Genomic DNA, 27,870 nt, shown 5'->3' with positions numbered 1-27,870 from the left:
AGAGTCCCAAGGCACAGTTTCCATTGCATTCATTGTATCACCCAGTCTAGAGTGTAAGTTTCTGCCAGATTTTAGAAAGATTGCCTATTAGGAGACAAAAAAGGAAGAGTCTAGGAACAAGTAAGTTCTCACCACATGTTGAGTGAATGAATGAGTCACCTGTAGGCTACTTGCACAGTAAGTATTTATAGAAAGACATGTTTTCTAGGTGCCACCCTTGAGGTGACTGTCTAGGCGGGTACCAACTTCCCTTCTAATTATCAGCCTCCCAAGGACAGAAAGCCACAGCTGCTCCACAACCCAGTCTGGAGGAAGCGGTGCCCAGGGAGAGGCCACAGCCTGGGCTGTCTGGGGACCGACCCTTGGCAGAGCTACTTCCCAGAGCCTGGGCGCAGTGGCTTCAGGTGAAGGTGGATGCCATTCTCAGAGCGCAGGATCAGCTGGGTCAGCTTGATGGGTGGCCGCAAAGGGTCCAGGGCGAACTCAAAGCGGAGCAAGCAGAGGGCTGTGACCACCTTCATCTCATTCATGGCAAACTGCTGCCCGATGCAGTTCCTGCAGTGAGCAGCACAAAGAAGCATCAGGCAATGGGGTGTCTGGAGTGATGAAATGCTTTCCCTGGCCAATAAAAATCGATAACTATTTTGGGTGACTAACTGGTTGATTGAGTGATCAATCTGGGCTGAAGAAACAGATCATGAGCATGTGGCAGGGTCCCAGACTAAGTAGATTCACACTGAGTGTTTGGCTTGGGGGTCTCTCTTGCAATGACTCACCCACCCCACAACATGTTAGGTGCATGAATGTGCTAATGGCAAGTAGAAAGTCCTTGGAACTCACCCTGTATTAGGACCACAGCAACTCAGCATGGTGCCCCTCATCACAGAGCTCCCCAAAGTGATGCCTCGCCCACAACATCCTCCACCCTCACCTCCCCAGTCCTGGGGGCCTGGAAATGTTGGGCCTCTCCTCACCTGGGCCCAGCGGAGAAGGGTATGAAGGCGAAGGGGTGGCGTCCAGCCACATTCTCAGGGGAAAAGCGCAGGGGGTCAAAGACCTGAAGGACAGACCTTGTTTAAATACATGCCAGGTCCAGAGGGAGGGTGATTCCCCACAGCCTCCCACCCCATCTGACCTCTGGGCCCAGGACTAGAGTACCTCAGGGTCAGGCCACACAGCACTGTTTCTATGGAGGGCATAGATGTGCAGAGAAATCAGGCTGCCTGTGGGAAGAGCAGAGGGCAGGTGACCAGGTGGTCCTGGGACAGCCAGGCCCACCTCCTCACAGGGCCAGAATCCCATCGTGTCTGCCTAATGAGGATTCTGCCTCAGTACTGTGAGAGACAGAAGGTCCACGACAACCCTCAACACATCAAGGTGCTTTTGATCATCATCACACTTACTTCCTCTAGCCCAGCACTGGGCAAGCACCCAACAAAGACATTTGTGGAATGGAACAAAAAAGGACTGAACACAACCCCACCACAAGGCAGGACACTCAAGGACCATTGCATACTTTCTGCTTTCCATGAACTGACTCTCAAGGCAAGGTATTCACAACATTATGCTATCAATAGTGACAGCTACCAGCCACTGCAGGCATACCATGTGCCACATACAGAGCTGAACTCTCTTTACGAAGCCCCCACATGGAGTTGTACAGGTTGGCCCTGCACAGCTTCACCGTCTGTGTGAAGGATGCCTCCTGAGGTTGTTCAGGCCACAACCTGCATGGTGATACAGGACAGCCTTGACGACTTCATCCTGGCAACAACCTTGACAGGCAGGTCCTCTCCTCTCCCCAATTTTACAGAAGAGGAAAAAGAAGCTTAGAGGTGGAGGCATTTACTCATGTTATAGAGCCAGGGTTGGACCCAGGCCAAACACAAAGCCTGAGTTCTTTGCCATTGGTGCAAAGATTCGGCCAAAGGCACAGAGAGTGACAGAGAAGATTCCTCAAGGACTCCAGTTCTAGCCCCAAATGCACCCTCTCCCACCTGCAGGTAGAGAGCGGCCATCCACAAAGGTGACAGGCTTGCTGAGCTGGCGGTACACTTGAGGCACAGGCGGGTAGAGGCGGAGGCTCTCCTTGATGCACAGGGTCAAGTATGTCATCTTGGCCAAATCGTCCCTGCCAGTAAGACAACCAGCGTTTTCCCAAGGTGGGGAGCAACATGGTCCTGCAGGAAGACAGGCTCCAGTCCCAACTTCCCCCTCACCACCATCACACATCCAAGGGTCAGAAGAACACAAGTGCTCCAAGTTCAGAACAGACTAGACATGGGGTGGCCATTCAGAGGCAGGGGTTCTGACTCCACTTTTCTCCATCCCTCCCTCTTCTTCACTGCTAGGAAGGGAAAGCTCAGGACCCTAGAAGTGTGAGTGCATTCAGCCATCAAAGACAAGTCACTCTTGTGTCTCTGAGAGCCCCACAGAAGCCCACAAGAGACAGTTCTTTAGGTTCTGCTTGGTTTCCCCTGTGGAGCTGGAATGGAAAGGAACAGAGGCTAATGGTCATAGCTGAATGAAGTAATAAATGTATGAGCAATGGCAAGATCGGGTATATATATAATTTCTCTTTCCTCAGTTGCCACTTGGAAGCTCAGACCCAAATGTGAGGTCCAACTATAATAAGGTGAGCAACACCTTATTACATAGCCTCTAAGTTCCTTCCCCCCAATATTTATTTTTATTTTGTGGTTTACTGTTTTATTGAATAAATATCCTGTAAGTTGCTTCAATTTCTAGATAGAATGAAGCAAAGATTAAATAAAGATTTCAACTCCCTGCCTCGAATCCTGTTCACATTGTTACGCAACCTAGAATGCCTGGCTCTCTCTCCCTTTGCACAAGGTCCCCCTCCTTAAAAAGCTACTTAAGCCCCACCCCTTTTTATTTCTCTGCCTGCAACTTCAGGTTGCTCATTCTTCAGTTTTCTCTAGCATTTTAGTTATGTGTGTTAGTCTCAATAAGAACTGCAAAGGCAGCAAACTGGCTCCTCTTCCTCTTCCCACCCACACTTCCAATAGTACCTGACACCAGGCTGGACACCCAGGAAAGTTCCCAACATCCAACCCACAAAAATAAGTAATGAAGACTTCATCTCCAAATCTTAGACCCTGAAATTATGCATGTCTCACTTAAATGAATCTAAACTTTCTTTCACCAACTGAGCATTTTCTGCACTCCTGCCAGGTACCTAGCTCAGGATGGTCCTGTGTCATCTGCAATGACACCCTATACATAAGCACTGCCCTTCCCTGGAGCAGGACAGATTGGGCTCACCCAAGCCTCACTCACCACTGGAAGGAGTCCCTGTCCCCGAGGATCTGACAGACCTCCTCCCGACAACGATGCTGGTGCTCCGGGTATAAGGCCATGCAGTAGAGAAACCAGGAGATGCCACTGGTTGTGGTGTCATGGCCTTCGAACATGAACGTGTCCACCTCAGCCCGGAGGTCTGCATCCGACAGCTTGATCCCACTTTCATCCTGGGTTAGGGTAGGCATAATGGAGTAAGCCAAGGCATTTGCAGTAGGAACCAAGAAGTATTCATAGCAGCATCAGTCAAATGAAGGTCCAAGGGAGATAGAGAAAGGCCTGTTTCAGATTTCAGGCTAGGACCTTCCCCAGATTCCTGTCTGATATCGTAAACTCAGCTTGGATGCCTCCTACTCCAGGAAGCCTCCCATGATCCCTCTGGCTAAGTGACCTGTGATCTTAGCTAGCCTAGACTCTTGATTCTGCTCATTGGACACACAAAGTGCCACCTGACAGAAGGGATCTTTGTCAACTGTCATCTCCTCTCTTCTCCAATAGACTGTAAGCATCTGGAGGGCAATGCCAGGTCTTTCTCCTCTTCTGCACCCCTAACACAGGAACTAACCCAGGGTAGGGCTCAGTGAGTTTATGGAGTGGGTGAATGAATAAATGAAGTCTAAGATTCTAAAAACTTAGGGTGCTGAGATTCTTCAGTGTCTCATATATCTGGAATTGGTCTTCGGGCTTTCTGGCATGTTACCCAGGATCCTTGCTACTACATCTCTCCCCATTGCCACAGCCAGCCACACTCTGCACCGTCCCACCTCTGAGCCTTTGCTTATAATGTGTTGTGGACAAGGAACAGGTCATGTTAGCCAGGGAAACAAATGGCAAGTGCTTAACCGCCCTTGCTGCTGTCCAGTGATCCCTGTCCCAGGAGGACCGTCTGAAAGCCCCTCTGGAACAAGTTCTCAGGAGGAAGTGAGCAACTGTGCACTCACCCGAGCCCCCAGAAGAATGTCCAGGAAATCCAGGTGCCTCCGGTTCTGGATCTTCTCCTGTTCTTTCTTGTCTTGCAGGGCTGCCTTCCGTTCCCTGATGACTTGGTCTGGGCCATGAGGACAGAGTGTCACTGCCTGGGGACCCATCCTCTGCCCACAGGGGAAGAGAAATCCTGCAACGGGCAGGATCCCAAGGGGCCCAGAGAAGCAACATTAGAAACTAGATTTCCAGTGGGTAGGTCACATGGGAAAGGCCCACCTGTGTGGTCGTGGGCCACCTGGCAAGCCCGCAGGAAGCGGCGGCCATGAGGAGTAAGCCAGTAGATGAAGTCATTATGGTACTGAAAGGACTGAAGGCGCTGCTGCATCAGCAGAGTGAGATCCTTGACTGCCAGATAGTAGTTACTGTCCCTGAAGGTGACAGAGGGGGAGGGGCACTCAGACCCTGACCCACAGCAGAGCCCCCCACTTCTTCATTCCAGAAATCCAGCCCTAACGTCAGTACTTCCTCCCTTCCCCTCCCTGACATTAAGCATCCCCACTAAAGCCAGAATCTGTCTCCCCACTGTGGGCAAACCCCACTCCCACAAGCAGGGGTTCTCTAGGGCAAGATCCTGTCTCCTCTCACACCAGGGCCCAGAAGTCCTGCCAACTCTCCCCTCTGAGCTGGCCTGGGCTGAGACTATAGTCAGCCCCAAGTGCCCTCTGACCTGTGGCCCAGGCCGCTGTGTCCTTTGCCAAAGGTGCACTTCATGAGTGTGTCCAGTGCCATGAGACCCACATCGCCAAAGATGTCAAAGCTCTTATGCTCACGAGCCTTTTCCTCCCACTTGTCCTAGACCCAGAGAGGGTGAATAATCTAGAGGGCCAGCAGGCTGCATGTCCCACCCCGACCCTCCAGGACAGACAGCCCACTGTCCCTGATGGGCACTGAGTCCCTGGCCGGCCTCCCGTCCTGCAGGGAGGTGGGGGTGGGGGCAGTCAGGGCTCAGGCTCAGAGAGCAGGACCAGGAGGCAGGCCTTCCACAGCACACACAGGCACTTTCTGCCTGTCAGGGCAGCCTATATATAAGGGATAGAGGGCCAAGAGGTGGTGAGCTCCCCAGCACAGTGTGTGTGTAAGTCAGGCCTGCAGTAAGGCAGGACGAGGAGTGTCCTCCAAGGGGAAAGACTACCCTGAATAACCTCTGGGGATTATACAGTCCTGAGATGCTGAACGTGACCTCCACCCTTGGCAGTCCTTTCAAGGAGGCATTGCCACTAGCGTTGTTTTTACACATTTGTGGTAGATAGTTTGAGACATGAATGGCCTTCCTCGTATTTCCAAAGATAGGCATCCCTCAAGTCTGTTCCAAGAGGAGCGTTATTGGGCCCCACTGAGGCCCGCTGGCCTGTGAGAAACGGCTGGGTCTCCTGGGGCAGACAAGGCCCAGGAATACTTGGCCACTTGGAGCTCCACACCTAGTGCGCACCCAGCAGGCAGCAGGTGTCAGACACAGCAAGGCTTGGCACTGCTACGGGTAGGACGAACCTCAGGGCCTCAGTGATGCTCCTCACTGCCCTTCCCCAGGGAAAACTGGGATGGGAGGGGCAGGCCAGCAGCCACTGCCTCCAAGAGGTTGGCACAGGGAGCTCACAAGCATGGCGTTCGTGGATTCGGCAAACACCATCACATAGGGCTTCAGCACATCATAATGGAAGCCAGGGGTGAGCAGCTTGCGGTGCTGGAACCACTTGGGCCCTTGGAGGACCAGCAGGCCTTTCCCTGGAGAAGGGATGGGAGAGGGAGGGTTAGTCAGGGCGCACCATTCTGCCCCATTTCTGGCAGCCTCAGGCCAAGCCGGCCCACCCCACCTACTCTACCTAGTCCTTGGGCCCATGACCATACCTTTCCTCAAGCCCTAGCCCTGGCCAGCACCACCTGTGATGTCGCCTAGGATCAACTCTAGTGTCCCCACCCCCAAAAGGCTCTTCCTCACACTCACATATTTCCCAGATCCCTTGTCCTCCCTGTGCCGGCGGGGGCAGGGAGGGGTGGTGCGGGCTGGGGGTGGGGGGCACACTCAGCAGGAGAAGGTACCTGGACCCCCTTTCCCTGGATAACTGACAGAATGGGGACAGGACAGGGATGGGTCCTGTCACCCAACCCCAACGGCAGGGAGGGTGACACTCACCAATCCATGAGAGGAAAAAGTCATACACATCTGGGGCCTTAGGGTCTGTAGGAGACAGAGAAGTTTGGGTCAAGCTGGGATTCGGGGATTCCCAAAACAGACTTACTGATAAATAGGATGTGCACCTCAGCTGCCCAGACTCAGGGAGCAGGCCCAGGACTCCTTCCCACTTGGTGCCCTGGGCCCTTTGCTCTCAGGAGGTGCCACCCTCTCCCGAGAATGCTCACCCCCTCGGCTGTACACAGCTTTGGCATAGTCAGGCTCATAGATGTTCAGGAAACCAAGGAACTGTCCAAACCAGAGTGGGTGGGCATAGGGGAACTCGTGGGCCCAGGATACCACCGTGTCCAGGCTTCCCGTCTTCTGGTACTGTAAGGGTGACAGAAGCCAGGCCACTCAGGAAACCAACATTACCAGCCACACCTTAAGTCCCTCAGCCTGCCCAGAGAGGCCCTGGGAGCAACCCTCCCTCCTCCTACACCCCTTCTCAGCAGTTAGCCAGTCCTATCCACCTCTGGGCTCAGTTCCCTCTCCAGCCAGAGAGCCACTGCTTTATATCCAAGCCAATCACATTTTGCACCTGGATTAGCTCAGCAACTCCAAACTGTCCAACCTGCTGCCTTCTGGTGCCTGCCACCAACCCTCTATCTACTCAGCAGACAAAAAGAGATTTTTTTCAGCATTAAAGCTTTTCATTAGAAAGATAATACCAGCTTATTGTGTAAAAGAGAAACCACCTGGATTCCATCCATCTGACACATTTTTATTGAGGACCTACTATGTGCAGGGCATTTTTCTAGATGTCTCAAGGGAATGAGATAGCCATGGTCCTGCCCTTTCACAGAGGCGGATTTAATGGCAGGCACACCAGGCGCATGCCCTGGGCCCCAACTTCTGAAGGGCCCCACAAAACCCCAACTTTACACTTTTTGCTAATGACACCAAATTTGGTTTCATTACTATGCTGCATAAAATATGGTTAACATGTATCATATTTTTATTTTCCCTGTCTCTCTCTTTTTTTTAAGGGACCCAATATTTCCTTCTGCACCCAGGGCCTCTACCAACCTTAATCTGCCTCTGCCCTTTCATTCTATGGGGAAGACTGGTAAGACACATAAACAGTTAAGTAAAATGATTGAGATCATAGTAAGTGCTAAGAAGGAAATAAATACTGTGCTACAAGAGAGACTAACAGGGAGGACCTGCTTGGATAAGAGTGATCCAGATGGCCTCGTGTTGGGGATGAGAGTTATGGTGAAACCCGAAGGATGATAAGGAGCTGGTCGTGTGAAAGTGTTCCAGGTCGAGGGAACAGCAGGTACAGAGGCTCTGGGGTGGGAAACTGTGTGGTGTCTTCCAGGAGCTGCCTCATGGTGGGACGGTGGCCTGAGATGAGGTAGCAGAGATCATTCAGAGGGTGGTGCGTGGCCTCTGGGAGTTTTTCTAACCACATCTATGCACCCAGACATGTTCATGTAAAAACAGAATACACAATAAATACCTTTCCAAACCTGCCTTTTAAAAAAATTAACATATCTTGTCCTTCTTTCAAACTAGCACATTTAATTATCCATCAATATTTTTAAAAATAAATACATAGTATTCCACTAAAAGGATGTACCATTATGTATTTACCCATTTTTCCCTATTTTCAGAGGGTCTTTCAGACCCCTCAGTGGCCTGCCCATGGATCGCAGAATAAAGTCTGAGCTTCGTCTTTTGTGAGGAGGTATAGCTAATCCTTATTAAGTGCTTGCTGTGTGCAAGGACATCTTTTAAGCACCTTACATCTTGACTTCATCCAATGGTTAAAACAACTCTATGAGCCTCTTCTAGGGAAGAGAAGCCTAAAGTAGAGATCTGAGGTTGCTTGCTAAGGACCGCACAGCTTGTAAGGGAGGCGGAATGGGAACCAGGAAAGTTGACTCCATGGCCAGCAATCTTCAGAGCTTGACAGATCTTTTTTTTTTAAATACAAATTTCTTCTGCTTTTTAGATGTGTGAACTTGGGCAAGATCTTTAGGCCCTCTGAATCTTACTCTCCTCATCAGTCAAATGGGGATGATAATACTTGCTGACAAGATTGTCGACATTAGAGAAATCATGAAGGGCTTGTTTGTTATTAGGTGACGTCATGTGGCATTTAAGGCTCCTAAGGGATAAAATAGGCATGAAAGGTTCTAGAGCTGGATTCTGCACAAGGTGAGCCATCAACAAGTAACTCCCTCCCGCTCAAGCCTACCTTTCCCCAACATCTTCCTGCAAGCCTCCTCCCTGCATCGCCTGACACATCCTAATCCCAAATGTTCCCAACCACACTGAAGAACGTGCTCTGAACATGCCCTAGGATACTTTCACTTAGATATAAAGGATTAACCAAACTTGGTTCCCTGTGACATGGGAAGCTGACCCTGACTTACACTATCCAACACTGTTTTCCTGGACATTTGATCTCAGCAGGATGTCAACTGTGTTGCTAGGCAACATAGCTGTAACAAACATGAACTTTGGTTGGCAAATAATGTCTGGACTGGCAAGTGAATGATAAATACCAGACGGGGACACATGATTTGGGCTTCCCTGAGTGTGAGTGCATGGCCCTTGCAGGAACCCTGGGATAGTCAGTGAGAGTCCATGGGGCTTGGGGATTCTAAGACAAGGTGAATGCACACCCCCCAATGTGGCTCGCATTTCCCTGGCCCTGGCCAGCCCCTTAGGAGCAGGTGGATTACTGATGGCGGATGTGGATGTTGTGAGGAGTGCCTGAAACACCATTGCTGGCAAGCTGCCCCTATCCTCAGACATGTCTGATGCTAACTGTGCCTATGGCAGCTTGTGTCTCTGAATGTCTCAAACTAAGATGGCCTCCTGGGGTGTGGCATCATGTCTGGGCCTTTGCGTATACCACCCCTTGCTCGACATACACCCTCTAGCCGAGCACTGCCTGTTCCTCGACATCCAGCTGAATGCCCTGCTCCAGGACCCTCTCTGTCCTCCACTGGCTGTCATCTGCCTCCTCTGGGCCTCTCCAGCACTGTTAGTACCGTACCCACGCTCTGCTTTGTGTTATAATTGTTTGCATCCATGACCAACAATATTAATAGTGTTAATATTGGCATTTATTTAGCATTTAACATGGTCGGACACTACACTAATCCTGATATACAAATTCTTTCATTTAATCCTCAGAAAATCCTACAAGACAGACACTATCATAATTCTCACTTTATAGATGATCTGGGAAGCCCTGTCACATGGTTAGTTAGTAATAGAAGTGGGATTTATCCCCAGGACCCCTGACTCCACTCTAGGCTGTGAGTTTCAAGTGCACAGGTCACACCTGTGGCACCTCTAGGTCACTGTGGAGCTCAGCACAGGTTTTGGAACAGTACGTACTTGATAAAGTGTGTGTGGAATGAATGGACTGAATAAGAAGGAAGATAAGAAAGGAGGGGAGAGAGCACACAAAACATCTAGCTAGTGTAAACACAGGCCACACATAGTCATTCTCATGAGGAACCAACTCAAAGTCTTGCTCAATTTGGGGAGTCAGTTTGATTGCAGATGTTTATTTGTTTTTCTCAGCCGGCTCTAATCTGCTTGCTCTGGCTAATCCGTATTTGCTGCTGTTTCTACATTCTATCCCTTTTTTCTTTTTAATATTAGATTTATTTATGTTGGAGAGAAGGGAAGGAAGGGAAAAAGAAAGAAAGAGAGAGAAGCATCAATGTGAGGGAGACACATCTATTTGTTGCCTCTTGAACGAACCCCAACCAGGAACCAGCCCACAACCCATGCTTGTGCTCAGACCGGGAATTGAGCTGTCAACCCTTCGCTTTGCAGGATGATGCCCAACCAACTGAGCCACACCAGTTGACATAGGATATGTAAGGGAACAGATACATATTGAGTATTCCCTATATGTCAGGTGTTATGTGGGTGAATTCATAGATTGCCTCATGAAGAATGGATAATTACTCCAATTGTACAGGTGAGAAAACTGAGGCTCAAAGACGTGAACTGACTTGCCCATTGTTTGTGGGTTAGTACTGCTCTGACTCAGGTGAGACCCCATATTCTCTTTTGCTCGTTGAAGTTTACCAAGGCTGCTTTGTTCAGTTGTATAAATGGTGCACTGCCCAATCCTAGGCTGTGCAAATTATATTGAGGCCTGTGCAAGGGCTGACCCACTTTTCCTTCTTGTAAAGTTTCCTGGCATGGTGCCCACCCTCTAAATAATCCATGTCTCTTCCAGGAAATAGCCTGGATGAAGGGCACTGAGCATCTGATAATGTCTGACCCAAGCTACTTTCCCCAAGGGCCCTGGACACCATGCTGGGCTACTTTGTCCCCAGCCACCCATCTTTTGCTTTCTCTGGGGCTCTTCTCCTCCCAGGCCCTCTGCAGAGTATGAGGTAATCTCCCCATAGGTCTTCTCACTCACTGCCTCCCAACTTACCATCCTGAGTTCAACCCGGGGGCGTGGTGGGGCAGTTGTATGTGTTTTCACTGCCCTGCTGCACACAATGTCAAATGATTTTCACTACACAAGTCATGAACCTGGTTTCCATCTACCAGTAAGAGGGAACTTCTGCTGTCCCTGACCCCTTTTCTTCCTCCTTCCTAGCTGGCTTTCCTAGAAGTGCCCATCCTGAGTCTCTCTTCTTTTTCCATCTGACCTCCTGGGTTTTCCTTGCCAGCTTACTTTCTGATCACCATGACTGCCCGCCTTCTCTCCATTCCTCCAAGTCCAGGAAGCCCAACTGGAAAGGGGCAGGGAGAGGCTTGAGTCACAGCCTCACAAGATCTCAAGGGTAGAAGAAGCCCCAGGCTGACCTGGTTCATCTCAGCTCCACTCCCTCATCAGCCATGAGTGTGCCCCTCAGCAGCATCCCCACCCAGGACAGGAGACCCTGACCTCATGCTGACCACGGCCACACTTTGAACCAGCCCCTGCTTCCCTGTGCCCAGCTTTCTCCTACATGCCCTTGATTGCCTCAGGAACCTTGTAGGAGTGAGGGCAGCTCTCAACACCTGGCCCCACTACTGGAGTTGCAGCCCCATTTGAAACCCTGGGGTGTCCTTTGTCTTGGAGGGGGGGGTCACATGGCTTCCATACAGCTCCTCTAAATTACACAACTCATTAACTGCCTTTTCCTCTGCCCACAGGCAGACTGATCTCTCTGCACATCTATGCCCACCATAGAAAATTGCAACATGCAGTACCCCATTCCTGGGCCCAGAAGTCAAATGGGATGCTGGGGTGAGTGGGGTGGTCACCATCTTCCTGGACCTGGCAGGTGCTTAAGTATTGCCTGTCCCCTCAGGTCTTTGGTCCCCAGTACTTTTGCCCTGAGAACATGGCCTGATATCACCCCTTCACTTTCATGCCCTTCTCCTCTGGGCCCAGGTGAGGAGAGGCCTAACAACTCCATGCAGTATCAACAGATGGTCTTTCCTGGGCTGGGAGCTAGCATTCCTCTCCCAACCCCGACACACAGGTCAGATTTGTGGGTCTCTCCCAGCAGCCCTAAACTCAGGCCAATAAAATGGCTGAGCACCCATTATATGCAAAGCCTCCCTGGGCCCCTGAGTTGAATGGGCAGGACCCTAGAAGAATAGGACATAAGCCCGCCTCAAGGGGACACGTTCTGAGAGTTAAGGAGGATGACAGGTAGATGCTTATGGACCTCTAGACTGCACTGAAGACCAAGAAGGGAGAATTTAATTCTGATGGACAGTATCCTCTGGCCCCAGGCCCTTCCTTCCACCAAAGTTCTTCTTTCCTACTCTCATTATCACTTGGCCTAGGAATCACTTTTTTTTATCCTCACCCAAGGATAACTTTATGGATTTTTAGAGAGAGAGAAAGGGAGAGAGAACGGAGTATCAATGTGAGAGAGAGAGACATCAATTAGTTGCCTCCTATATGTGCACAAACTGGGGGATTGAACCCACAATCTGAGTATGTGCCCTTTCCAGGAATCAAACCTACAATACTCCTTGGTGTTCAAGATAATGCTCCAACTAACTGAACCAGAGCTGCAGTCACTTTTTAACATCTGATTATATCCAGAATGAAAAGGCAGGAGTCCTGGGTCCAGCCTCAACTCAGTCCCTGAGCTACTACATGGACATAGACAAATTCCTTGCCCTTTCTGAGCCTTGATTTCTCCTCTTCACCTTAGGAAAAATAATCCCTTCTCTCTCCTTTCTATTTCTCAAGTTCAGGCATTAATCCAGCCAGAGCAGAGGTGCCAAGCCCTAGAGGAATGCAGAGCTGTTGAGCCTGCCACGGTTTCCCTGGAAACCTTAGTAGTGCCAGAGAGCATTCACCCCTCCCTGCTCTTCCTGGTGCCAAGACCCTTCTTGTACTTGTGTTAGAACCAAGAAGCCAGAACTAAGCCATGTTCCAGGCCTTCTACATACTCTCAAAGTGGGTCATAGGGAGGGTAGTAATTTGGGGAGAAGAGATAGCCAACTCTGATATCAGGGTAGGGGAGCAAATTCCTGTCCTAGCAAACCCAGCTTCAATAAAGGCAAGAGGAAGTGGAGACGCTGGGAGATAATAAAGATTGAAGATCTCCCAAATGCCTCTCATACCATTAGGATCAGACCTCACCCTTTCCATGACTTCCTTCTGTACTTAGCAAAGCCTCCCCCAAACCCCTCCCTGTTCCTCCACTTGTCTTCTCCACCACTCTCTCTCCTCTACTGATACCCCTCCCTACTCTCTGACATCCACTGTTGGTTCATTCAGTGATGCCTACTCTAAGCCAGGCTTTGTGCTAGATTTTGAGGGATGAATCAGACCAGATCCCTGTCCTCTAGGAATCATGTTCTAATGGGGAAAATGAACTAACAGACAGAAAATGACACCCCAAGGAGACAAGTGCTGAGAGACACAGGCATGAGGCTGATGCAAACTCCTGGTTAGGTACCCCACCTGGCCTGGGTGACAGTTTTCCCCTCTAGACAGTAAGCTTCTTGAGAGCAGGACCTGGGTCTATGCATTCTTTCCTTTTCTGGGTGTCACCAAGGTACACATAAATTACTAGGCCATCCTGAGAGAGATTTATGTGGGGGCAAGAATAAGTGTGGGCAACCCTCATTGGAAGGTCAAGTTCATTTCTAGCATCAATCATGGTGGAGAAGCAATTCCCCAGACTGTGAATCAGGGAAGATACTCAGGAGGTAGAAGAGGTAATTATGCCTCTCTCTGAGCCTTAATCTCTGGCATCTACACCTGGGCTCCCAAACCTGGCTGCAGAGCAAAACACTCATGGACATTTTTAAATTCAGGCTCCTACTTGCAATATGCTAATTAGGATCTCAGGGACTGAGGGCCAATGAATCTACTTCTCCCAATTGATTCCTATGCAGGTGTTCTTGGTCCTGTGTTCAAAAAACTCTGGTCTAGATCCCAATGAAGGTGGAGAGCTAAGAGGTGTTTCTGACAGTGAGAGTTAGGGTGGTCTCCCCATTCTAAGGTAACTGGGGAGAGCAATTCAGGACCTGAACCCAGGAAGATGCCACAACTCCTGAGCCAGCCCATAGTCATGGCCAAGAGAACCCCACCTTTGGGACACCAACAGCTTAGATGGCCTAGGAGGTCTTCAGGTGACAGTACTCATCTCTGCCTTCACTTTAATTTTCTGCCTTAAAATTGAAATCTTTACATGGCACAGAACATAGAGGACACTGGTTCAACTTTAAACAAGATTGCCTAATTTTATCAGACTTTCCTGGGTCTTTGCCCGATGCTATCACCAAGCCCTTAGCAGAGCTTTGCCTGAAACTTGGACCTCAAAACAATGTGAAGGAGTCTGTGGACTGCTTGGGCCCCAACTTTAAAGTGCCCCCACCCAGGCAAGCGCACAAGGCAAAATTGAGGGGAAGATCTGGTGACAAGGCTGATTGGAAACCATGGCTTCTGGATATCATTTCCCTGCTCTAGTAGGGTCTCCTTCCTTGGCCCACAGGAGTCTAGATTCTCTGAAGAAAAACAGGCCATTTTCTTTCTCCACCCCTCCCTCCTCTCACTGCCCACATACCTCCAGGGCATGTCCAAAGAGCCAGTGGGTGGGGGGCCCTGGGAAGCTGTCCATAGCCCTGGCCAAAAACTGCCTCCGCATCAGCAGACGAATGAACTTGACGAGGCCTAAGACCAAGATCAGTCCAGAAGCCCACAGGCCCAGGCGGAAGAGGCTCAGGGAGAGCAAGACAGGCCCCATGGCTGCAGTTGCAGTCACCCAGGCTCCTCCTGCTGCCTTCAGGTTCCCTTATACTCTAGACCCTGGCACCTTGCCAGAACCTGCCCCTGCCAAACCACCAGCAGCAGCAGCCCGGAGTGGGTGGAGCTTCATAAGGCGGAGAGAGTAGCCCCAAAAGTCACAGACAACAGAGGAGACAGCCTGGATGACTAGTCTCAAATCAGCTAGAGAGAAACCATGTGGTGGCCCTCAAAGAAATCACACAATGGCTATTGTGCCTTGGTTCCTTGCAGGAGCCAACAGAAGGCGATTATTGGTATAATCACAGGCATAACAACTGCCTTTTCATATAAGCACCTTGATGTTTCAGGAGGTTTCTACACACTGTCTCATTTAACCCACAGAGGAGGCCATAGGTGCCCATTTTCCAGATAATGAAACTGAGGCTCAGCTTACCTGTGCCTTCCACTTTCCCTTTCAATATGGGCCACTGGAAGGCTTGCTCTTATGCCAGGCTCGTGATGCTTTGAGTCCTATTTTGAGAGGCACTGTCAGGGACAAGGTTCTAGCTCCAGAAGGGAGATCCTGGATCAGAAAAGGGCCAACTTCACCCCAAGACTATAGTACAAACTTGACACTAAAGGACATAGAATATTCATTCAGGGTGATGAGAAAGACCATCAGCTTCAATCCCTGCTGGATTAATGGAACAAACCACTTGGACCCAGAGGAGAGCCAGGAATGCCCAAAGCTCACAGCAAGGCAGGTGGAGCTCTCAATTGGCCCACCCAGAGTTCTGTTAAAGAACAAGGTTGGCCAAGGCTCCCACCTTGCCTGGGGAGAGTCTGCTGTTTCTCCCTCCAGTCAGGGTCCCACAGAGGAAACAAGTCACTGCGGATGTTTCAGATGAGAAGACTGGATGCAGGGCTCTTTCCAGAGGGTTAGGCAGACTGAGGAATCAAACCAGGTGTGGTGTGGCTTCCAGAGACTGGCAACAGCAGCAAATCCATTGATATCCCTGAGCAGAAGAAAAAGGGAGGAGATAGCATTCCTGAAGCCTGGTAGGGGCAAATATTGCCAGAGAAATTATGCTGGAGAGGGAAGGAGCAGGGAGGAAATGTCCCAGCCCCTTTCCTCTCCCACCCTCCAATCTTCCAGTGTCATCTCCTTTCAGCCAAACCCAACCACAAGTGAGAAGGCAAGGGACCCTGGGTGAGTCAACACGCAGCAATCAGCCTCCCAGCAGGGCAGAGAAGAGCAAAGACTGAGCCTGGCATGGAGATGGCAGGAGGGAAACCAGAAAACAAGTGGACCTGGAACTCTGATCTCTGAACTCAGATCGCAGGTGCTGACTCAGAGAATGGTAAAATACCAACATGGCCTTCAACTCTTCTGCTGGGGAAACACCCTATCCAGCCCTACCCAAAGGCAGAGAAGGCAAGGTGGCAGTACAATAAAAGGAAACCCAAGAGAATTCTGAAATCCCACATTTGTGCTTCATTGCATTAGATCAGAACATTGAGTGCTCCACCTAAAATGCAAGTCATCCAAGGTGCTGGCTGGGTATCCCAGGTGGTTAGAACATCATCCTAATACACCAAAGTTCTGGTTTCAATCCGTGGTCAGGGCACATACAAGAAACAAGCAATGAATGCATAAATAAGTGAAACAACAAACCGGTGGCTCTCCCTCTCAAAAACAAAAAAATAATAATAAATAAATGCAAGTCATCCAGTTCAGAGAGTAAGGCTGCATAAAGAGCTACCAGAAGACTTCCATAGTCCATGGTAAATTTATTTATCAGTTTTGTCTCAGCCTGGTGCTATAAAGGAGTGTCTGGGGTGAGTCTGAGGGAGTTCCACCTGATAAAGGAGCCATGGCTCCTGGCAAGAACCATTTAGGATTCACCTGGGAAGCGAAGAGAGCTAAACTAGAAAATGGTAAGTGGGTAAACTGTTCTGAGATACACATCCTACCCAAGACAAGTTTCTTAACCTCTAAATCTCAGCTGCTAATATACAGAACACAGGTTATAATAGTCTCTATTTCATAAGGTGGTTTTGATGATTAAATAAGATAATGTGTGTAAAGCACACAGCTTCCACATGGAGTACATGTAAGCTAATGATTCACATAGCTGTTTTTGGATGAGTAATGATCAATAAGAGGAGAATGGGTAAGATAACCTCTAGCCTGGATTCTGGGGTTTCTTTGTCTTCCAGATAGCTTGTCTCACTGAGATACAGTTACTTCGGAAGAATCCCAGCTGCCCCTGGCTGGTACCTAGATCTGGGTACATACAAGGGGAAGGGAGGAAGCTGTGGGATGTGGGTAGGGCAGGGCAGGGTCAGGACACCTAGAAGCCAACCACATTCCATCAGGCACTACCCAGTAAGGCCAGCCAGACTTCTACCCCAGTAGTGACCTGAGGGCCTTTAGGTGAGGAGCCAGGATCAGGTCCCTGGAATAAGCAGTTTAGGGTATGCAGGTCTTTGATCCATTTGAAAGGTTCTACATGATATAAGAGTGATTCAATTTTCCCATCTTCCTGTGGACAGTCAATAGTCACAGCACCATCTGAGTATTTCATTTATACCTACTGATTTGTAATTCTGCTGTTATCATATATAACATTTCAATCTCACTGAAACACAAAAAGCGATAACATGTTTTTACACATACACCATATTTTTTTAAACTATAAAACCTGTATGGAAGCATGCTTATTTCAGGTTAGACTGTTGTCAAGAGAAGAAGGGAATAAGGATGATCAGGGTAGGATTTTAGCTGTATCTAACACTTAAGTGCTTTTAAAAGAGAAAAAGTAATCTGAAAAAAACAGGGCAAAATATTCACATTCGTTCAATTAAATCTGGGAGGTAGGTGCACAGGTTCTGTTCTATTATTTTCTGTACCTTCAGTTTCTTTGAACTCTTGTCTCATAATTCAAAAGCTAGTTTAAAGCATCACCCCGTAGGGATGATGTGTGCACCAGCTCCGTGGCAGGGCTTGCAGCAGTGCGGGAGCAGCCTCATGTGGGACCCAATGCGTGACAGGCTCCCACAGCAGCAGCGGCAATGGCAGTAGGAAGTGTTCTCTTGAGCTTCTGCTGGTATTATGGTCTATTCCTAAAGCCAGGAGGGGCCCATCTGAGCTAAACTCAACCAGAACTGATCTTTTGACCCCAGCGAGCTCCTGGGGTTTTCCTGAAATGATCACAGTAGCAGGAAACCGAGAGAGCAGCAAAGGGCATTCTCAGGGACTGGGAAGGTGGGAAATCCAGCCATCTCACTGGAATATTAAAAGGAGATATAAAGAAAGTCATGCTGCTTCTATTTTGCTGTTTGAGTAGAAATCACTAGAAGATGCCACCACTGGTTCAGGACCCCAGGATGAGAACTATGTTCTCTGGCTGAGATGACCCAGAGGTCCTTGGACAGAGCTCCAAGTCCTTGCTCCTAGCTGACACACTGCTGCCAGCTCAACAAATACCCAGCAGCCCACAGGCCCCAGAATTAGGGAAGGCTCCAGTTTGTCAGTGTGGAGAAATTGTTGTCTAGAGTTGCCAGGCACAGCACTAAGGAACAAACACAGCTCTCTCAGCCATGGGGCCCCTGAAGCCTTCTTCAGAATCTGAGGCACCTCCTGCAAATGTGGTCTGTCTCCAGTAGCATAAAGGAAAAGGCCCCCATCCTGACCCTCAGTTCTTTGACCAGTGATCACTTTCTCAGTTCCCTGCAATCTGGGCTGCCAGATCTTCTGAATTCTAAAGAGACAGCACACATTTTCATTTTATATGACATCTCCCAATTTTTTAAATATTGGCACCTCATGAAATCTAACAAACACCGTGGAGACTAACACTGGACTATATGGCCCGGAAGTGCCTGGCCCATGACATCTCTGTGTCATGCACTCCTTAACTGCTTGATTCCATTAAGTTTAAAGAAATTTTCTTAAAGATTAAAAATATAAGTAAAGAACCCTGGCTGGTGTAGCTCAGTGGCTTGAGTGCTGATCTGCAAACCAAAGGGTTGCCGGTTTGATTCTCAGTCAGGGAACATGCCTGGGTTGCAGGCCAGGTCCCCAGTTGGGCACATATGAGAGGCAACCACACATTGATATTTCTCTCCCTCTCTTTCTCCCTCACTTCCCCTCTCTCTAAAAATAAATAAATAAAATATTTTAAAATAATAAAAATATAAGTAAAGAATATACATTAAAGAATATCAAAGTATTTTTGAAAAAAATCAAATATAACTTCTAGATATGAGAAATATTAAATTAAAATTGAATTGATAGTGTTAATAACAGTTTTAAGCCAAAGAATTATAAACCAATAGATAAGTATGAGACAATTTTTATAATATAGCACAAAGAGAAAGGAAAAATACATGATATTGGTTAATGAACATGGAGAAGTTAGTGAAAAGGTCTAACCCACACTTGATCAGAGAGCACAGAGGAGAGACAAGTTGAGGAAATTATTATTTAATTATTAATAAATGGGAATTTGTAGGACTGATAAAAGACAATACTGTCTTAGAATAAAGAAGTTAATAGATTCTAAGTAGGAAAAATGAAAGAAAATCCACATCTCAACACATCATAGCGAGCCTGCAGGACAACAACAACAAAAGATGATCACCATTAAAGTAAGAAAATTAGACTAACGACTTTCTTATCAACAGCAACTTTGAAGCCAGAAGATGTAGGTTAATATCTTCAAAATCTTAGAAAAAATGACTTTCAACCTAGATTTGTATACCCTGACAAATGATCTTTCAAAAATGAGGAGGAAATAAAGACATTTTCAGACAAGGAAAAGCTGAGAGTTTGTCACCTGCTGACTCTAACTGAAGAAAAGGCTTAAAAACATACTTCAAAACTAAGGAGAGTAAATCCCACAAGGAAGGTGTGAATTGCAATAGTGAGCAGAGAAAGCGGCAGACACGTGGGTAAATGTAAATAAACATGGACCACGTAAAACAATAATCATAAACTCTTGTGGAATGTTTTTAAAGAGCTATCACTAAATTAACTGATAGTAATAATATGTGAGCAGGAGGAGAAGAAGGTAAGAGTGTTCAAAGGTCCTTGAATTATTCAGGATGAGATAAAGTCTTAATTTTTCTTTAACTGTAAACTTAAATATGTAAAGTATACATGTTAAAATGTCTAGGGAGCCACTTAAGAATATAATTTAACATTTTAAACTTGTAGGTGAAGAATGAGAGAAAATATTCAACCAATCTAAAAGAAAGCAAGACAGAAAAGGAAAAGCAATATAGAAAAATGGGAAAAGCCACCTTTTGTAGAAATAAAGGCTAGAGAGCACAAAACAAAATGGAAGAGAGATGATATGACCCCATGGGGGACAACGGGGAAGGGGGCAACGCTGCACCCAGCTGACAGGGGGAGAGCGGGGAAACGCTACAGATGCACACTGAGGACATGTTCAGTGACTGTGCCCAAGAAGCAATTTGGGTGTCTTAGCTCAACCCCAACCCGAATAGTCTCCAAGAGTTTCCCACAAACGTGTCCCTCAGAAGTACAATTTAAGTAAACAGCAAAGTACTTGATATGTAAGTGCAGAAAACAAGTACTCTAGACATTTCCCACCCAACCCCCAAAACATACTACACATTCCAGCCAGGGTTCCTGTCAAGATCAGATGCCAAGATATCATTTGCATATGCACAGAAAGAAGGTGGTCCATGAAGTTTAGTGGACTTTTCATTGGGTTTCTCCTGGGCCACAGGGCAGGGTGGAGCCAACTGTAGGGGCTCATCAAAAGCTTGGTATCAATGGGGAAAAAATTCCGACAGGCAGCAAGCACTGCCTGGAGAGAGGGAAGGGACAAGAGAACAGGAACTCATGGTTACAGAGCTCTTACCATGCCAGGCCCATTACACAACCAGCCTGCAAGGCGGGTACCTCTGAGCTATGAGATTGTGAGCTCCCCATCACTGGAAGTGAGCAAGCAGAGCCAGAGTTCCATCTGGTGAGGTAGAGGAAGAGGGGTTAAACAATGTCCTCAGAAACTACTCTCTTGCCCTTGCTGGTGTGGCTCAGTGGATTGAGCACCGGCCTGTGAACCAAAGGGTTGCCTGTTCAATTCCCAGTTAGGACACATGCCTGGGTTGTGGGCCAGGTCACCAGTTAAGGGCACATGAGAGGCAACCACACATTGATGTTTCTCTCTCTCACTTTCTCCCTCTCTTCCCCTCTCTCTAAAAATAAATAAACAAAATCTTTATTTAAAAAAGATCAAGTGAGGTTACAGCAAACCACCCTGTGGGCTGGGCTCAGGCACTTAGACAGTACTCAGGCTTAGATTAGTTTATAGCTTCCAAAACCATTGGGAGCTCACTGAGTACCTTGGCTCCCTGCTCAGCCTCCTGCCCAGCCCTGGGAAAGGTTCCGTTTCTGTGGTCAGAAAACGCTGTGGGGCCCTCAGGCCTGCTGGTGGGGAGCTGAGTGGGCTGAGAAAGAGCCGTGCTCAGAGAAAGGTCCTGTGGATGAGCAGGGATGGAGGGTGGGCAGTGCCCTGCTAACCTGGGCCAGAGGCATGTCAGGGGAACCACTCAGAGGCCAGAGGCAGAACACAATGGATGGAGGAGTGAGTGGGAGGCGAGGAATGTAAACAACGAAGGTCAACAGTAAACTCCTGAGAGTGTTTGACTTGTCAGGTGGGGAGACCTGAGCGTTTTTCAACGCTGAAGGGAATGCTGGTGGAGGACCAGGTTGAGAATGAGGACAGAGTGGGCATAAGAGGTGGATCCAGGTGCCAAGCATGGAGGACGCGAGAACGGCAGTGTGGGGTTGGCCGTGCCCAGGGGGAGAAGGGGCATGAAATGGGGTTGGAATTCGGAGGGGAACAAGACGGACACTGGTGGATCCCTCTCAGGCAGACGAAGACAGGTTGCGGGCAGAGGGGCGGCTGCTCTGAGTAGGAAAGTTGGGTAAGAAATAGTGGCTTTCTAGAGAACTCCAGGAACAGTTAGAAAGGACACAGGGCAGGGCTGCGACCCAGCATACTGGGGAGAGCTGAAGAAGAGCTGGGAAGGCAGAGTTAATGAGGACTACAGCCACCTTGGATGGGAAGCTGGGTCCTGTGGAGAGCGCCGGTGGGCTGGGAGGACCTGCTCACCCCAAGAGGAAAGAACTCCTCCTCCTGAGAGCCCCCACAGGCGTCTCTTGATAATTGCAATTCCTGCAGTAATGCCTGGGGCACCAAGTTCTTTAGGCATGTTGACTTTTTAAAAATCCTAACCAGTGGATATGTTTATTGATTTTAGAGAGAGAGGAAGGGGATAAGGGTTGGGAGAGAGATAAAGAGAGACAGAGACAGAGAAACATCAACTGGTTGCCTCCCATACATGCCCTGACGGGGAATCAAACCTGAAACCTGGGTATGTGCCCTGACCAGGAATCCACCCTGCAAACTTTTGGTGCACAGGACAACCCTCCAACCAATGAAGGCAGCCAGCCAGGGCTGATTTTTTTTTTTTTTTTTTTTCATTTAATCCTCATAACACAGCCTCCATAAATAGGAATTATCATCCTCGTTTTACCAAAGGGGAAACTGAGGCTCGGGGAAGTAAAGACAGTTGCCCAAGATGACTCATCCAGGACTTGCCCAGGTCAATCTGACCACAAAGCTAATTCTTTCCATTTTGTTACTGTGTTGGAACCATCTGAGTGTGCTTCTGGCCCCCTCTAGACTGGGTGCTCCTTGAGAGCAGGAATGGAGCCTGGTTCATCCCCGTATCACCAGCAGAGTCAGCATAGTACTCAGAAATATTTGTTGAGAAGAGCTCAGAGACAGATCATCTAGTCAGACCCTTTTATTTTATAAATAAGGAAACTGAGGCTCAGGAAGAGGAAACAGACTTACCAGGGTCTCATAGCAAATCCTAACAGGTGCTGAGTTAAGACCCAGATCTTCTGACTATGTGGCCAAAGTTAGGGCCCCAGAACCCAAAACAAGGTTTGGTTCCCCTCCCTGGGGCCACACCCTCAGTTGCAGTTGCCTAATTGTTTACCCACTAATCCTATTATGTACTATGTGCCCTGAACCTTGGGGCAGAAACAGGCTCCAGAGCCTGAGAACGCTGCCCATCCCCCACCTCCCTGCTCCCTCTGCCAAAGAAAACCACTGCAAGAAGCAACTCAGCCAGCTTGCCCAGGTAGGTCTGGGCTGGGGCTGAGCTTACAGGCCAAGCATTAGGCTAGGCTCCCCTCTGAGGCACTAGAGAAGGCACAGATCAGAAACATTTGTGTGGAGAAGGCTTGAAATGATATGGGGAGGCAGCTACAGAGCCAAGACCTGAAGGATAAGTAAGAGATAACCAGACAGAGAGGGGTCTGGGAAGGGTATTTCAGGTGGGGGGAACAGAAAAGCAAAGACCTGTAGGTAGTAGAGTGAAGAGGATATTCACAAGTAGTGTAGTTGAGATGCAAGGTATAGGAGTAAAGGGGAAGGAGATAGGATGCAGGACTGAGCGAGGCCAGACATCCTTTCCATACAAGGAAGAGAATGGCACTGGCCCCTTCAGATGAGGAGAACGGAATGTTGCAAAGAGCAAATAACAGGAGAGGAAACAAAGAAAAAACTATTTGAATCATGGCACTGCCTTGTTTAGAAGCTATCAATGGAATTGCACCTCTTACCCTCAGGATGGAAGCCAAACCCTTTGCCACCAGGCCTGGCACAAGCTGATTCCTTCAAGTCACCCTGGTGCTCCCTCCTTACCTGCACCCTGCAGTTCCCTCCGCATCTCCTGCTCATTGTCCCCAAGACAACCTCTGCAGCGTTTCTGTGCTATTCTCTCTTCTTGGAATGTTCTTGTCAGCTCACAAGTCACTTCTTCCAAGAAGTCTTCCATGGTGCACCTCTGCAACCTGTCTTTCCCTACTCTCTGCCCTAGGTTCCCAGTTCTGGCCTCCATCATAGCTCTGGTTACACAGTTTTATAATAATATAATAGGGGACTTCTGGCCAAGATGGAGGCGGAGACAGACATGCTGCGTCTCCCTCCACAACTAAGAAGGAATACATCTACCTCAAAACTAGAAACAACCAGAGGTTCCAGAAAATAAAATTGCATGGAAGTCCAGCAAACAAAGATATAAAGAAGAAATACTCATCCAGACAGACCCTGCCCCTGGCAGTAATCCTACTCTGAACTGGGGTAAGACTCTCACTCTTCCTCCTATCACCACCAAGGCCCGGACAAGCTTCCCATCAGCCCCAGCACTGTGACTCAACTCTTGATCACATCAACTGTCAGCCTCTCCTCTCCTAGCCTGGGAGTCAACACCACACATGGGACAGATGTCATCAGGATCTCTGCGATCGGCATCATCACTATCGTGGTGTGTGGAATCCTGATCAAAAGCGTGGTCTTCACTGCCCTGTTGGTTGTCACACAGAGGTCATTTGGATCCTAGGCCCATGAAGCCACAAGAATGCCCTGTGACCTCCATCCACACCCATCTGGCAGTTGTGCTAGAAGAAGAGTATGAAAGGGGATGGGAAGGGGAGGAAATGACTGAGCTGAATCTGTAACACAGATTTATTTCTAAGGGTCAGGATCCCACCTTCCTGGCCTACTGACTCCCCTCATTTCACTAATAACCTTGGATGTGTGCTTTGCCCCATCAGAAGAGAAAATACAGCCCCTAATATGCTCTGAGGCTCCAGTCCACCAGCAGCCCAGGGTTTGCATTAAATAAAGAGAGTCCAATGATTAAAATAATAATAATAAGAAGAAGAAGAAGAAGAAGTACTATATTTAAAAGTCATCTGCAGTCTTGGCTTAGGAAGAAGATATAACTGTTCTCAGGGAAAGAACATTTTTTTAATTGGAGAAAAACCGTAAAAAGAATACTTTGATGAAATTCCTCTGGATATAGGTAAGATGCAAGCTAAGTGGACAAAGGCGCTTTAAATCTCTGTGTAAGATGCTTACTTCCCAGCACTCCGCTATCTCTATGCATCTCTCCCCTTTCCCTCCCCTTCCCCTCCCCTTTCCCTCCTCTTCCCCTCCCCTTCCCAACGCACACTCAGGATGCTAAACCTGCAGCTCTTAGCAATCAAAGCTAAAGTCTTGATTTTGGGATTCGAAAGCCCAGACCTTGAGTTGCAAAAATTCGGGCTTTGGAACTTGAAAAGCCTAAGCCCTGAAGGATTTGGAGCATAAACTCTATAACATAAGTAGTAGTTTTGGAAAAATACGCAATCGATCAGAGGGACTTTCCCACAGCTGAGACCAGACCTGAACTGAATGAGAGAAAGTCATGAAGAAGGGATGACTGATGAGTCCCTGAGAAACGTCCTTGTGTTACCTATGCTGGGAACTCAGAGAGCAAAAAAGGACACATGTCTCTCCAGGGTCAAGCCCAGGAAAGCAACGATGCCCATGTGGCTCTGGAAAGGTGGCGAAGAAGGAGCAACATGATGCTTCTAGGCTGATGGGTCTTAACACCCTCAGAGCACGGGGACAAATGAGTGTTCTCTGCTCCCAGGTGGGTTCAGGGGTGGCTGGAAGGGAATTAAGCCTGGAGAGACCTTATGATTGGAAATGAGGGAAGATACGGCAGCCACACTGATGTTCTGACAATAACTGTGAAACAGAGCGATGAGCAGCTCTGGCCATGCCTCTGAGGACAGACACCCCACACCCCAGCCTCAGTAGCATTACAGTGACTACAGAACTTGACGCACTCCTGGCAGAGGGAGCAAGGAGACCCGGAAATGACTGAGGTAAATGCATTTCTGTCACCTGTAGGAAGAATGTTAGAAAATGTAAATACATACAAATATAGGGAAATAACATTTCACTTCTTTGTTGGGTGGATCTGATATGAAAACAAGAATTCGTGTAACTGAAGAGTCAGAGGAGGACAGAGGGTGGGGGCAGTAAGAGAGGTCCAAGGTGATGGCAGGAAGCTTCAGGTCAAGGGTGGACAAAAATCCCTGGGTATGGAGTACCTGTGAAATCTGCCAAAGCGAGTCTAATACTACTCACATTTAAGTTCTCATTTGTCTGGTCTTTGGCACAGCTCTCCTCTCCAGTCCCTAATCTTCAACATCACCCACTGCACACACTAGCCTTGAATTTGTGATGCTTCACGAGGCTGAAGGAGGAAGGGCAATGATGTGTGTGGAACCAAGCAGCAAAGAAAGCAGACAGCACTACCAGGACATAGACTGGTGGTAGTCAGGCAGCAGCTGGGGTTCGAGTCCTCTCAAGGGCTGCCTCGCTTACATGCCACTCCTATGACCCCTGGACTTCAGCTGAGGCTATTGGCCAGAACACTGCACATGGCCTCTCTGAGGGGTCCGGGCTTCCTCACAATATAGCAGCTCCCGTCCAAAACCAAGCTTCCAGAGAGCCTGACAGAAGCGGGAATATCTTGTAGGATCCAGCCTCAGGGACCAAGAAGCACCACCTCCACCTCATCCTGTTTATCGGGAGCAAATCACTAAGTCCAGCCCATAGTTAAGGGGAGGAGAGTTAGACTCCACTTCTTGATAGGGAGAGTATCACAGAATTTGCGGACATGTTTAAAACAAACACAAAGAGCAAGAGGCACCCAGGAGAAATGCAAGCCCCTGAGAATCTCTGAAATATTGATTATGAGGGGCATGCTAGTTTTCCCACCGTGTGTGGAAGTGGGTTCCAGATGATTCTGTTTGAGTAGCAAAGGGCGAGGTGACCTCAGAGGCTAGAGGACTTTGAGGAACCCAAGGCAGCAACACCAGTTTTTCTATCTGACACCATCAGTAGACAGTAAATTCACCACCCTCTGCCCTGGGCATCAGAGAGTATTTTTGGATGAGTAACCCAGGGCAACTGGACATGTTCAGGGTTTCAGGCTCCATGGCATGCACACGCTTGCTTAATATCTGATGAATGTGGCACACTTATGATGCTTAAGGAAGTGTTGCTACAAGAGAAGGCACAGCAATTTCCAGACTTGGGAACAAGCACCTGGTTTTGACTTTGGAACTGACACAGACTCTTCTGGACATAACCAGAGGTGGGTAATACTTCCTCTGTGATCAAAATGCCCAAAGTAAATCAGGCAATTATAATGAGCACAGATAGATTGAAAAATGAATCCCTCCACACCGTGTTTAGTGTCTAATAATAAACCAGTCAGACCATATGTATTGCAAACATGTCTGTGAATGGAGAGGACAAGACAGGGCAGAAGATGTGAATCCTGTTCTGCCAAAAGAAAACAAGAAAAGGACACGGGGCTTGCCCTCCCCAGCTGCCTCTGAGGGCACTCCCTAGGGAAGATGCGGAGGATTATGGCAGCAAAGCAATGGTCCCCTTCCCTGCAGCACATGCTGAACAGGAGGAATTACTTCTGCTTAACCCATGCCTATCACTTCATGAGAAGTGAAGCCCTAGGATATAAGGCACAGACGTCCCCCCTTATTCATGAGTTTGCTTTCCGAGGTTTCAGTTACCCATAGTCAACTGAGGTCGAAAGATAATAAATGAAAAGTTCCAGAAAAAACAATTCCTAAGTTTTAAGTTGCATGCCATTCTGAGTAGCGTGATGAAATCTTGCACCTTTCCTCTGTGCCCTGTTTGGGACACAGGCCATCCCTTTGTCCAGTGTATCCACACTGTATGTACAGTACAAGAGACTTTGAGAGGCCACATTTATATAACTTTTATTACAGTATATTGTCATAATTGTCCTATTTTATTATGAGTTATTGTTGTTAATCTCTTACTTGCCTTATTTATAAATTAAACTCATGAGTATGTATGTATATAAGAAAATAGCATAAGTATATACAGGGTTTGTACTACCATGATGTCAGGCATTCACTGGGTGTCATGGAGTGTGTCGCCATGGGTAAGGGGGGACTACTATATTACTCCCCCTCTGTACTTCACTCTCTGCTATCTCCAACCTCACTTCCTCCCTCTTCTCTCCTGATAAATGACAGCAACAGGGGATGAGTAATGTGGGAGGCTAGGAGCTGCCCAGAGGCTTTATAAAAACCAGGGACAGAGCTTTGGAGAAGGGAGTTGTTGGGGAAGAACAAAGCAGAGACTGTGCCTCAAAGCTTATGACAAGGCAGAACTCAAAGGCAGGGTCTCCTTCTGGCCATGGTGGGATGCAGTGGGAGGTGTGCCTTAATTGTGGAAGGGTATCTGGAAGAAGGGGCGACCTGACCAGAGCA

At 48.3% G+C, this 27,870-nt stretch overlaps 1 protein-coding gene and 1 long non-coding RNA gene across 4 annotated transcripts; both read right to left on the bottom strand.

The window, feature by feature from the left end:
• Positions 1 to 162: 162 nt before the first annotated feature.
• LOC150014846 (cytochrome P450 4B1) lies at positions 163 to 14,715 on the bottom strand. Of its 3 annotated transcripts, none has more exons than XM_090269406.1 (12): positions 14,494 to 14,715; positions 6,664 to 6,805; positions 6,437 to 6,481; positions 5,900 to 6,027; positions 4,973 to 5,097; positions 4,522 to 4,673; positions 4,263 to 4,369; positions 3,301 to 3,491; positions 1,998 to 2,131; positions 1,159 to 1,223; positions 975 to 1,057; positions 163 to 555 (listed from the first exon to the last, which is right to left on the bottom strand). In XM_090269406.1, the coding sequence occupies exons 1-12, from the start codon at positions 14,671 to 14,673 to the stop codon at positions 372 to 374; spliced, it is 1,536 nt and encodes a 511-aa protein (XP_090125532.1). In that variant the 5' UTR covers positions 14,674 to 14,715; the 3' UTR covers positions 163 to 371. The 3 variants fall into 3 exon arrangements, with proteins under 3 accessions (XP_090125532.1, XP_090125530.1, XP_090125531.1); XM_090269404.1 differs by lacking the exons at positions 163 to 555; positions 14,494 to 14,715 and adding exons at positions 7,642 to 7,825; positions 8,075 to 8,585 and having other exon boundaries at positions 995 to 1,057; positions 1,998 to 2,180; XM_090269405.1 differs by lacking the exon at positions 163 to 555 and having other exon boundaries at positions 995 to 1,057; positions 1,998 to 2,180.
• Positions 14,716 to 15,401: 686 nt separating this feature from the next.
• On the bottom strand, positions 15,402 to 26,048 carry LOC150014845 (uncharacterized). Its single transcript, XR_016509700.1, has 3 exons — positions 25,928 to 26,048; positions 25,688 to 25,796; positions 15,402 to 15,670 (listed from the first exon to the last, which is right to left on the bottom strand). It is a non-coding gene; the product is annotated as an uncharacterized LOC150014845 (long non-coding RNA).
• Between the last annotated feature and the right edge of the window lie 1,822 nt (positions 26,049 to 27,870).

Source organism: Furipterus horrens, unplaced genomic scaffold, assembly GCF_987537825.1.
Source record: "Furipterus horrens unplaced genomic scaffold, mFurHor1.1.pri manual_scaffold_3, whole genome shotgun sequence".
NCBI lineage: Eukaryota > Metazoa > Chordata > Mammalia > Chiroptera > Furipteridae > Furipterus > Furipterus horrens.
This window is presented reverse-complemented; position numbering and strand designations above follow the sequence as displayed.